The sequence below is a fragment of the Triticum dicoccoides genome, chromosome 6B (assembly GCF_002162155.2).
Source record: "Triticum dicoccoides isolate Atlit2015 ecotype Zavitan chromosome 6B, WEW_v2.0, whole genome shotgun sequence".
Classification (NCBI taxonomy): Eukaryota; Viridiplantae; Streptophyta; class Magnoliopsida; order Poales; family Poaceae; genus Triticum; species Triticum dicoccoides.
In genome coordinates this window covers 233,193,452-233,206,786 of record NC_041391.1, presented here as the reverse complement: position 1 = coordinate 233,206,786, position 13,335 = coordinate 233,193,452, and the positions used below count along the sequence as shown (strand labels likewise).

Sequence of the window (13,335 nt, the reverse complement as noted above, 5' to 3'; positions counted from 1 at the left end):
CGTGGGGAGGGAGGCGCGCGGTGGAGGGAGGGCGCGCGGGGAGGAGAGGTGGAGGCGGCGGCTTGGGGTGGCGGCGGCGGCGGCGGCGGCCCGAGGCGGCGGCTAGGGTTAGCGGAAGCTGAAAGATCGACTTGCGATAGATACCATGTAGAGAATGATTTGATGCATCGATAATTGATTGGTCGTGCACTAGGCACATATATATAGATACAAGGGGTACGACCGGTATCTTGTCTCCTAAGATACACGTACATACAGAGAGAGACAGATACTACAGGTACTGCATACAGGACCCAGACCTACGTACATGTACACATGTTCAACAGAAGTTAAGTTTGTCCACCGTCCAAGGGAAGCCAATATGGCGGCGCGTGAGGTAGCTAGGTCTGTCTTTACTTTCTGAAGCTTGTACCTGGGTCATTGAACCCTAATTTTCTCTTGCCCTGGCTCATATCCGATGTATCTTTGATTCACAATCACTAAAATGCGCCAGATAGCTTTCCCTAAAAAAAACTCCAGCTTCAGACAGTGGGGAGGTTGATGCGAAAAGACCAAAATACTGTAGTTCTTCTTTTGATCTATCCAGGTCTATCTCCATGTCCATTTCGATTTTTTGCCGGTACCCGTAAAGTAACAAACCCCTGCTTGACATGAGCAGTTAGCTATCTAAAAAACAATCAACATAGCAAAACCGATACATTTTATCCTTCTCAACAAACAAAATCCTTCTCAGCGGATCTTTTTTTCTGGCGGGGGGACACAAGGGATCTAATGAGCTTGAAGATACAATTTGCTCCAAGTCATCTCAAATGAACTACAATTTCAGAAGAAAAAAGAACTTCTTAAAAATAGGTCATATCAGTTCCACACGTGTGTGATAGTCGTGCGTCTCAGAGAAATTTTCAGCCACAATCATCTGGTATGAGCTTGGACATCACGAGAACTTGCAGCCGCACTCAAACACAAATTATCATCGCAGCTGAGGAGACAAACAGAGTAGTGCAAATATCATCGCACTTGAATTCGCAACTCAACCAGAGGAAAAAGCACCGGTGGAAGGTGACCACAGCGTATCCTCGTCTAGCTTTCGTCCCTATTTGAAAGAGACGAGTTAACAAACCATTTAAGATGCGGAGCATCTTACGGTTATCTTCATGTACACCTTCATAGCACCTCAAACCCAAATGAACCTATCGGACTTAAGGCGAACCCACTCTTCTTCGAGATTGACATGAATATCCATTGCACTTGGTTGCTACCTCACCATGGAACATTGTGCATCGTTAGGTACGAGGACGTCCGCCGCCAAGCAGCCAGGGAGCATCCCGGAGGCCAAGGAGAAGGACCCTAAGGCTACAAGGAAGGAGGAGGAGTTCATCAAGATCAAAACAGCAAGTCCTAGGCAACCCCATGCGCACGGCCTCCCCCGACCCCGTGCCTCCCAGAAAGCTACCGGACATGAAGACGCACACCTCGTGCGCACGGCCTCCAGACCCCGTGTGCACGGCCTCCAGACCCCATGCGCACGGCCTCCAGACCCCATGCGCACGGGCCCTCGTCGCAGTAGCACACCGTGCGCACCGGCTTGTACTGTGCGCACGGGCCCATCAGGATGGACGGCAAATAGTGGTTGTTTGGGCCTCCACTTCGTCCCCCTCTCCCACCTACCTATATAATTCGTACCTAGACCATTTGTAAGGGTTAGCAAAGTATATATGAGATATTTAGAGAACTTTGCTCCTTCTGCCCCTCCACTTGGAGATCAAGATCTCTTAGGAGAGGATCCCTTAGTGGATTTCAAAACCTTCTCTTGGAGAAGATTGTCATCAAGACCTCACCTACTTTGGAGTGGAAAAAACTTTACCTAGTGCTTGATTCCTTGGATTGTGCTTGTATTCTTGTGGATCTATGTGTTTGCTATCTAGTGGATGTGTAATTGGGTTTTGTTTAAGTAAATTTTTCTCTTGTGTTCCAAGTGTGAAAAGATCCCTCTTAAGGTTTCACCCTACAACAATTTCGCCGCTGATGAAGAGCCACGCATTACTGGGTGGAACGGCTGGGTTTCTATGGTGTACAAAAATGTCAGATGGCAATGTACACAGTGTATGTCGTCAGGTACGTGGGACCATATACATGTGCTCCATCTACGCACAAACACATACTATGAGTCCATGACTAATGAGAGGTATATCGATCTATCTTTTTCAGCAATTTACCTATAATGGTATAACTATCTATCTCAAATACAATTCACGCTTTCAAAGAAAATGACATAATTGTACCAAAGCCTACACTGAATTTCTCTGCAGATTCATTCACATCCTCTCCTGTGAGAAACCAGGAGCGGACAGGTGACAGTTCTTCTGCAGGTGCAGTAGCACATCCTTGGCTTCCACAACCGATGATTTCCTGTGCTTTGCAAGCCTGCACGCAAAATCAGCCGCTGTGTTAATGAAGTCGTCGGCAATCTCCAGAATCAAATCTTCCACCTCTGGATCAACCTCGCAGAGTGGATCCACCTGCGCCACCAAATCATGTATCTTTCTCTTCCCAAGAAGTTGGCTGCAATTTCCCCCTCCTTGATGCGGCGCATTTGCACCCGCCGCTGTTCCGCCTGAGGAAGGTGTCGCCGGCTGCAATCCTGCCGTGTTTGCGGGCTTCCCTGCAGCAGATGCTGGCATCCTGGGAGATGCTTGCTGTTGTTGCCGTTGCTGCTGGTTCAAATGTTGGGCATTAAGATGGGGAAGCCGCTGCAGCGCCTGCGCAATCTGCTGGCGATTCAATCCTCTCTGCTGAAGTTGTTGTATCAGTTGCATCATTTGTTCTTGCTGGCGTTGATGTGGAGAAACAGCCGAGGCCATTGACGATTGCATCTGATGCGTTGGTAACATTTGCACCACAGGCCCATTTTGTGATGATCCAGGTGGCTGCTGTGGCCTCATTTGTGCATGATATGCAGAACGTTGCTGAGTTTGAGCACCATATGGGGTAGCAATTCCATTAGGCCTCATCTGGTTCATCAGGGAAGCACCCATGGATTGCGCTTGTGCAGTGGGAGTGTTGAATTGCACGCCTTGTACCACGCCCCTCTGCCCTGGCTGCGCCATCATCGTTGGCTGGAACTGGAGCCCGTACTGCGCCGCGGAGGCTGCGTTGCCCTGCCCTTGCAGCATCCTCGGCTGCCCCTGTCCAAACATGGCCGCGCGCAGCCCCGGCTGCTGGCCCAACTGCCCCCCGCCGCCCGGGAAGGCCATCTGCGTGCCATATGTCGTGCCGACTGTCGCGTACCGTGGAGGCTGGCCGACGGTGGGGGCGAGGGAGGCCGGGCCTGAGCGGTGGATCGCACCGAATCCTCCGGCTCCTTCAGCCGCCTGCGTGGGAGAAGGCGCCTGCAACTGCGGCGGGTCCGTGGATCTGCCTCCCGTAGCAGCCGAGCCCGGGTTGACCTGCGCGGAGGAAACGATGGGGGGCAGGGGGATTTGGGGGTTGGCGTTCTGCGGGATGGAAGCAGAGGTGGCGAGCTGGTCGGGCTGCGGCGTTGCGGTGGAGGCTAGGGATGGCGGATCAGCCATGGCGGGCCGGTTGTAGGGTTCCGGCGGCGGCGATCGGAGAGGACGGGGGTGGGCCCTGGACGGTCTGCGTAATTGGGACGGGTCGTGTTGCTGTGTTCCTTTTCACCGTCATCACGCAGAGACCGGTAGTCTCATACTCCGTCCAAAAATAAGTTCACTCCGTCCTCGCACTCTTCCTATTTTGCGTCAAATTTTAACCATAAATTTAACTAACAAAATATTAATGCATGTCATTAAAAATTATATCATTAGATTTGTATCTCGACTACTATTAAATAATTAATTAAAAAATTTCTTACATGCACCTAACAATTAGTCCCACAAATCGCACGAATCAATCATCACCTAGTCACACTTGTCTCAATCTAGCAGTCATCATTTATCTGATAGATCTGTGGCGTGGATTTAGCAAATTTCAATGACTGACCGTACTGTTTCTAAGTAGTTATTAGCCATTGGATTAGAAACAGGACGTCCGTCCGATCTACTGGTTTAGACCCACGCGAGATTTGTTGGACCCGCTAATTGAATGCTTCCTCACTACTCCCGCAACCCACGATTGGGCTATTATTTCTTTCCATTTGTTTCTTTCTCCCTAGAACGTTGCTTCCTTGTTGCATCCTTCCCTAAATCACGTTAGGTTACCAAATTCAAGCACCAACGTGATGGAAGCATTACTTGTGAGAAGCACTATATCTGATATTTTAGGAAACAGAATCCCGTAGATGATGCTTCCATTATATGCGATAAATCTCCAACATACTCCCTGATTTTTTTTTCTATTCCATAACACACATGGCAATGGAAGAATTTTCTTTTTTTTAACTGCAATGGAAGCATTTTTTTCATGAGACAAAAAGAATCTATGTAGTTATTGATGCAAACATTTTTTTCTACAAAAGTACTCCCTGATTCTATTCCATAACCCAACATTTGTCAAACTCCCTGGAAGTTATTGATGAAAACGTTTTTTCAACCAATGGACGCATAGTTATGTTTTGTAGTGGAAGCATCTTTCAGTGTGAATGAGACACTGCTTCATATACAAAACATAATAGAGCTTCATTGCTTATCATCCGGTGCGTCGGTATCGATGTGTCATTTAGTTGCTTCATACATAAATTAATAAAGCTTCATTACTTATCATTCGATGCTTTGGTGCAAAAACATAATTTATACAAAGCTTCGCCATATCTCAATATTTTCCGCAATGGCAGAACAACACATACTTGGTGTATAATTACTTCTGATTGTATAAATATTGCTTCAAAACTATATACTAGATGCTTCGAGAGACTAGATCACATGCGCCGTGGTGATCAGTTATGGGAAGGTTGCCGGTGTTCTGCCTCGTCGAACCAACAGTGGAGGCAACTGTGGTGACGCACATGTGGCTATGGATTACCCGAGTGTCCACAAATCAGTTTTTTCCACTTGTTAGGAAGACTTAAAACAACGTCGTTTAACCAACCAGCTGCATATCGACTCTTGAGCATACCCTCTGGTTCCGTTGCTTCATTGTCGAGTTTCACCTGAGAACATACACAATGTAATATGCTAGCAAATATGAAAGATGGGTTAGAGGGAATAAACGGATACGCTCGCTGTCTGATGAAAATAGTTGTATGGAAACAAGGCATTAGAACTAAGTAAGCTTATTTGTTGAAGGTAGTACACCAATAATGTAGGAAGCATGAAAATACTGGACCTTGACATTAGTAGACAAGAAAGTAAGATTGGTACCATCCTAAGGATGCATCTCTTGTGTCTCCAATATACAAACCGAACCTATTATCACTTGAAGTATAGAAGCAATTTTATAGACAACAAAACTAAATGTTTACAAGAAGCATCAAAACATAGTAAATCAACATAGTGTTGGTATAAGCATAGAATATTGAGAATGTATAAAAATTTAAGCCTAGTCACAAGATGAGGATGCATTTTTGTGTCCCTAACTTTCAAAATAGAAGAGAGTTTCTGTTTATATATGAAAGCATTTTTTTCTAGTACCCCGAAACAAAATAATTACAATACATAACCTTCGAGGTGAGAAGCTAAAAAATAATTCATTTGGTGCATATATAAGTGTTGGTTGGAAGCATTAAGTTTTTAAAATGAATCTGCCAGCAACTATGGATGCATATTTGTGGAACCTCTTTATACAAGAAACATTCCAAGATTGTTTTTGTCAAGAATTCTCATCTTAAATCAAAGCACCGATTGTTGAATCGAGGGAATAAGCACGATTGCCTGCCTAAATATCTATGCGTGATCGAATGATCTAAATACTTCAACTAAATTTTTTTGGACGATTCATAACCTAATACATGAAAAGAACAATAGTAGGTAGAATACCAATGAGTCCTCGGCAGAAAATAAATTAACAACAATATGTGACAAATGAAAATTATCAAATTAGGGGCGATCGAGGCAGTGCAATACCTTTGATTTTAAGATGGGTATGGGAGACATGCCAAAAACCACTGCAGGTTCTCTAGGCGTCGGGTCCTACTCCGCCAAACGATTCATCCCACGGGCAACCTGGCGAACCACCAAAATCAGGGATGAGATGGGGAGGAGCAGGGGACAGATCTGGATGGTTGGGTGGATGTGTTTGCTTCACGACGAGGTGAGTATGAAGCACCTGATGAGTGTCGAGGTCGGAGAGGACGGGGTGGATGACGACGAGCTCGGGGGAGATGCGTGCGACACGAAGAAGGGGATGGGCCGTGAACTGCTTGTGATGCTCGACAACCAGTTGAGAGGGAGGCAAGAGGTGAGCGCCATTGCGCCGAGATCGAGGAAGCCGGGGTGGTGCGCTTGGCGGCGAGGTCGAGGGGGAACCGGATCCTCTAACATTGTGAAGGAAAGTCACGGTGCTATAGTGTTTGCCTAGTGTAAAATAAAGAAGAAAAGTTAGGGACTGTTAGTAGGTAGTTAGTAGGTTGTTTACTGTAGATATAAGTAATTTAAAATTAATTTTATTTCACCATCAATTTGTTTGTACTCCCTCCGTCCGGAAATACTTGTCGCAGAAATACATAAAAATGAATGTATCTAAAACTAAAATTCGTCTAGGTACATCCATTTCTTTGACAAGTATTTCCGGACGGAGGGAGTATGTAATTACGATAAATGTACACAGTATATCATCAATTTGCAAACTAATTTAAATTGTTTTAGCCATAATCATATGGATACAAAGAAGGAAAGTTAGGGTATTATAACTTCTTTAATTTTTTTTCTCAATGTTAGAGGATCTGGTTCCGGTTCCGGTCGAGCGCGGTTTCCTGCGAGGGGAGTGATTATAAGAAAGTTACGCACAAATTGTGCGGGTCGTTAGCTTCCTTGCTGGCGGGGCCCTTTTTCGCATACGAAGGCAAGGGATTAGGCCTATCTATGACCGTCAGATTCTGATAGAATCAACGATAGTTGAGCGGTCTGATGATGGTCTCCTAGCAGACTACAGATAACTAGTGTTTCCCGAAAAATACTCCCTTCGTTCCAAAATAGATGACCCAACTTTGTATTAACTTTATACTGAAGTTAGTATAAAGTTGAGTCATCTATTTTGAAACGGAGGGAGTAGGTAACTACCAGCCCCGCGTCCGTCCCCTACAATCACGCAGTTCTCACCAACAGCACGACCTCGCACGATCGCCATCGCCATCGCGAGCAGCGTGGCATCCGTCTGCGAGATCGTCAGAGCAGGGAGGCGACGCGACGGAAGCCCTAGGACCCTGCCATCGCAGCGTGTCATCCGTCTGCGGGATCGCCAGTGCCAGGAGCCTGTTGGCCCCCGATCCAGTCTCTCCCAAACAATCGCCATTGCCAGCCCACCACCTGCCGCTGCTCCTCTGCTGGCTCGAGTGAACGGAGCCAATCGGTGGAAGGAAAAGATGGGCGGCGGCGGGGGAGGCGACGGTGCGGGCGTCACACAAGGGGTCCCGGGTCATCTCCGCACCACGCGTGCCGATGCCGTCGTGGGCCGCGACCATATCCTCGCCGGCCGCGCATCCTTTGCCGACCTGGCCGTGCTCGACGACCAGATCCTCGCCGGCCGCGCTTCCTTCGCCGACCTCACCGTACAGCAATCCGACTGCTCCTCCGCCCGCCTCGGCGGCGACCTACACTGCTACTCCTTCCGTTCGGAATTACTTGTCGCGGAAATGGATGTATCTGCGCGGAAATGGATGTATCTGAAGCAGATACATCCATTTCCGCGACAAGTAATTCCGAACGGAGAGATTACTTCTTTCGACGAGTCCGAGAGTTGCTCACGTACGTCTGAATACGGATGAGCTTATACTCAAAGATTGACCATGGATGGTCATGCCGATAGGCGACGACGACTGACGAGTAATTGCTCCCTGATCCCCTCCATCTCAGAGTTGCCAACAACCTCAATGTCACCACTCACCAAATGTCATTGCATCATGCAGATTTGGTCTATGCATATACTGAACCAGCCTGAGAGTTTTATTACTAATCTGTATCTGCTTTTCTTATGGGCAGTGCTACTCTTGAATTTACTGATTTTTGCATGGTGCATGGCTCTTTTGCAGGTGCCTTCATATTTTTTAGAGCAAGAGTTCATGACAGTTTGCAAGCGTATGATGTCTGATGATTGCCTGCATACACGGATGATGTGAAGTAATATTTCCCACTTTCAACTTTTTGTATGGCAATAGTAGGAGAGTATCCTTCTATACAAGTCACTTTTTTTGGCCTAAATATAGTAACCCCAACCCGTGATCTCGGTGTTTTTCATATTACAGTGCGATAATTACAGTAATTCTCATATTACAAGAAGCATGATGTTGCATTATATAATGCATTCTCTGAAATAACAACACATGAACTATTTAATGTAGTGGCTATGTGCTTCACCAAAGAGCAGGCAAAGTATTTGGATACTACTAAATACTCCCTCCGTTCCTAAATATAAGTCTTTGTACAGATTCCACTATAGAGACTACATTCGGATGTATATACACGCTTTTTAAAGTATATGTTCACTCATTTTGCTCCGAATGTAGTTTATAGTGGAATCTCTTCAAACACTTATATTTAGGAACGGAGGGAGTATTACAGGATGGACAGTGCAAATCCATCCCAAATTGTATAGCTTGCTAATATACATAAATAATTAACTTTTTATGTTTTTTATTTTCTAGGCGACTGGTGGAAGGTGCTACCTCTTGAGCATGCGTTGGTTTTTCCTTAAAGAGGAAAGGGTGATGCAGCAAAGTAGCATAAGTATTTCCCTCAGTTTTGAGAACCAAGGTATCAATCCAGAGACGACACACAAGTCACCTAGTACCTGCACAAACAATCAAGAACCTTGCAACCAACGCGATAAAAGGGTTTCAATCCCTTCACGGTCACCCGCAAAAGTGAGATCTGATAGAGATAATAAAGTAAATATTTTTGGTATTTTTATTATATAGATTGGAAAGTAAAGATTGCAAAATAGTAAACGAGGTGCGATGTAAATAAAAGAGATGTAATATAATAGGAAAGAGACCCGGGGGCCATAGATTTCACTAGTGGCTTCTCTCAAGATAGCATGTATTACGGTGGGTGAACAAATTACTACCGAGCAATTGATAGAAGAGCACATAATTATGAAGACATCTAAGGCAATGATCATGAACATAGACCAAAACGATTCTGCATCGACTACTATTACTCCACACATCAACCATTATCCAGCATGCATCTAGAGTATTAAGTTCATAAGAACGGAGTAAGCATTAAGCAAGATGACATGATGTAGAGGGATAACATCAAACAATATGATATAAACCCCATCTTTTTATCCTCGATGGCAACAATACAATACGTGCCTTGCTGCCCCTACTATCACTGGGAAATGACACCACAAGATTGAACCCAAAGCTAAGCACTTCTCCCATTGCAAGAAAGATCAATCTGATAGGCCAAACTAAACCGATAATTTGAAGAGACTTGCAAAGATATCAAATCATGCATATAAGAATTCAGAGAAGAACCAAATAATATTCATAGAATATCTTGTTGATAAATCCACAATTAATTGGATCTCGACAAACTCACCGCAAAAGAATATTACATCAAATAGATCTCCAAGAACATCGAAGAGAACTTTGTATTGAGAATCAAAGAGAGAGAAGAAGCCATCTAGCTAATACTATGGACCCGAAGGTTTGTGGTAAACTACTCACGCTTCATCGGAGAGGCAATAGTGTTGATGTAGAAGCCCTCCGTGATCGATCCCCCCTCCGGCAGATCGTTGGAAAAGGCCCCAAGATGGGATCTCACGGGTACAGAAGTTTGCGGCGGTGGAAAAGTGGTTTCGTGGCTCCCCCTGATGTTTCTAGGGTATAAGAGTATATATAGGCGAAAGAAGTATGTCGGTCGAGCTACGAGGGGCTCACGAGGGTGGGGACGCGCCTACCCCCCGGGCGCGCCCTCCTGCCTCCTGGCCTCCTCGTAGAGTCCCAGACTTCAACTCCAAGTCTTCTGGATTGCTTTTGGTCCAAGAAAGATCCTCGCGAAGGTTTCATTCCGTTTGGACTCCATTTGGTATTCCTTTTCTGTAAAACTCTAAAATAGGTCAAAACAGAAACTGGCACTGGGCCTCCGGTTAATAGGTTAGTCCCAAAAAGAATATAGAAGAGCATATTAAAGCCCATTAAACATCTAAAATAGATAATATAATAGCATGGAACAATCAAAAATTATAGATACGTTGGAGACATATCAGCAGGTTCTGAGGGCTGAGAAGATGGATGCAGGGAACATCTACGTGTACAACATCATGGGCGTATTTGAAATTGACCACCAAGGTGTAGGATCAAAAGTATGTCTAGAGGGGGGGGGCGTGATTAGACTACTTTACCAAATAAAAACTTAACCTTTTCCCAATTTTAGTTCTTGGCATATTTTAACAACTTAGCACAAGTCAAGCAATCTTAACACAATTCAAGCAAGCATGCAAAGAGTATATGATCAGCGGAAAGTTAAGCATGCAACTTGCAAGAATGTAAAGGGAAGGGTTTGGAGAGTGCAAACGCCATAGGAGACATGGATGTTTTTGTCGTGGTTCCGATAGGTGGTGCTATCGTACATCCACGTTGATGGAGACTTTAACTCACGAAGGATAACAGCTGCGCGAGTCCACGGAGGGCTCAACCCACGAAGGGTCCACTAAGAAGCAACCTTGTCTATCCCACCATGGCCATCGCCCACGAAGGACTCACCTCACTAGGGTAGATCTTCATGAAGTAGGCGATCTCCTTGCCCTTACAAACTCCTTGGTTCACTCCACAATCTTGTCGGAGGCTCCCAAGTGACACCTAACCAATCTAGGAGACACCACTCTCCAAAAGGTAATAGATGGTGTGTTGATGATGAACTCCTTGCTCTTGTGCTTCAAATGATAGTCTCCCCAACACTCAACTCACTCTCATAGGATTGGATTTGGTGGAAAGATGATTTGAGTGGAAAGCAACTTGGGAAGGCTAGAGACCAAGATTCATATGGTTGGATTGGAATATATTGGTCTCAACACATGAGTAGGTGGCTCTCTCCCAGAAAATGAGTAGTGGAAGTGTAGGCACGATCTGATGAATTCCCTCACAAATGAGGAGAGGGTGGAGGGGTATATATAGCCTCCACACAAAATCTAACCGTTACACACATTATACCAAACTCGGTGGGACCGAATCAGAAAACTCGGTCGGACCGATTCAGTGCATATGTGACCGTTAGGCAATTTTGGTGGGACCGATATCATTAGGGTTAGGGCATAACATAATCTCGGTTGGACCGATTACTCAAACTCGGTTGGACCGACTTTGGTAATAAGCAAACAGAGAGTTGGTCAGGCAAACTCGGTGGGACCGATTCGCTCGTCTCGGCGGGACCAAAGCGTTACGAAAGGGAAACAGAGAGTTTGCATTGCAGACTCGATGGGACCGATCGCTCATCTCGGTTAGACTGAAACGTTACGAAGGGAAACAAAGAGTTTGCAATCCCATCTCGGTGAGACCGAGATCCCTATCAGTGAGACCGAAAAGACTAGGGTTTCTGGCAGTGGCAATGTCAAATGAACTCGGTGGCGCCGGATGGATCAAATCGGTAGGGTCGAGTTCGACTTTTGGTTTGGGACATATGTGGATATGAGAAAGTGGTTGAGGGCTTTTGGAGCATATCACTAAGCATTTTGAGCAATCAAGCCATTAAGCAACACCTCATCCCCTGTTAATAGTATTGGCTTTCCTATAGACTCAATGTGATCTTGGATCACTAAAATAGAAAATGTAGAGTCTTGGACTGTGAAGCTTGAGCCAATCATTTGTCCTCGGCATTTTGAGGGGTCCACATTCCTTATCCATGCCATGCCAATGATTGAACTTCCCTGAAATATTTATCTTGTAATGGCATTAGTTCAATGAGCTATATGTTGTTAATCATTACCATAACCACCCAGGGATAGTTGCACTATCAATCTCCCCCTTTTTGGTAATTGATGGCAACATATAGATCAAAGTATAATAAGATTGAACTACATTGTCGCTTTGAGAAGTATGTGACAAACAAGAGCTCCCCCTAAATTTGTGCTTTATTTAAAATTTGCTTTGGACTGCAAATGCACAATTTGTTAGGATCATGGGTCACTCTTCCATGTCACATAAATCTTGGTGGAGCGCTCAAAATGATAATAATTGAACACATACACTCATCACCAAGCAAAGTGAATGATCATAAATGGATATGAAGGATATATCATTCAAGCACACATTAAAGTAGCATATGATCAAACACATGATCATCCAAGTATCTCACAAAAGACATAATGTATCAAGTAAACAAACAATAAAGTTCAAGCAAATAAAATGTAAAGAGAGACAAAACAACACTCTCTCGAAGACTATGGTCTATACATATTTCTCCCCCTTTGGCAACAAGTACCAAAAAGTTAAAAAATACGCATAGTGCTATGCATCTCTCAGGCTTGGTCTTCATGAGGTGGTGTAGAGATGACTCCAAGGACGAAAGCGTCTGTAGATGTGGTTGGAGCTGGTGGAGTGGCTGCTGTAGGTGGTGGCACTGAAGTTGTGGCTGCTGGTGCAGATGTAGTAGCTCTTGTGTCTGGGACAGGCACTGCAGCAGATCTCTGACTCCTGGGCACTCTAGTAAAAGCATATGTAGTAGACTTGCCCTTCTTCTCCTCCACTTCCTCCTGAAGTTGCTCAACTATTGACTGGATCTCAGTTACCTTGACATCAAGATCATAGAATTTCTGCTCAATGATCCTCTCCAAGCTCTCCTGGTTTTGAGTCAGGGTGGCCAAGCCCTTCTCAATCCTCAAGGTGGATGCAATTAGATATCCAAGCTGATCTTGCTTGCTCTTCAAGAATATCTGAGATGCCTCTTCAGCTGTTGGCATCTTTGCAACTTTCTCTGCCCTTGCCTTCTCTCTCTTCTCATGTGCTTGCACAGATGGTGGATCTTCTTCATTCATGACAACAATGTTGTCCTCAAAGTCTGGCTTGAGGGGTAAATGCTCCTTGTCCAACAAATATGTGTCTGTGCCCATCTTGGAGTTGATGAGCACCTAAATCTGTGGAGCATACCCACAAGATCTTTTCTGATCTGCAGCTGTCCTCTTGATTGTTTCCACAATCAGACTCATCACCTTGAACTTTTGAGGAACATCAAATATATGCAGCAAGTTGATGGAGTGTCCTCTGATCATTCTATGATCTCCAGA

General features: G+C 45.1%; 1 protein-coding gene across 1 annotated transcript; it reads right to left on the bottom strand.

Moving 5' to 3' along the window:
* Positions 1-2,082: 2,082 nt before the first annotated feature.
* On the bottom strand, positions 2,083-3,671 carry LOC119326154 (transcription initiation factor TFIID subunit 12b-like). The gene has a single exon (XM_037599865.1). It carries the CDS (start codon positions 3,570-3,572, stop codon positions 2,316-2,318), a length of 1,257 nt encoding a protein of 418 aa, XP_037455762.1. The 5' UTR covers positions 3,573-3,671; the 3' UTR covers positions 2,083-2,315.
* Positions 3,672-13,335: the final 9,664 nt, after the last annotated feature.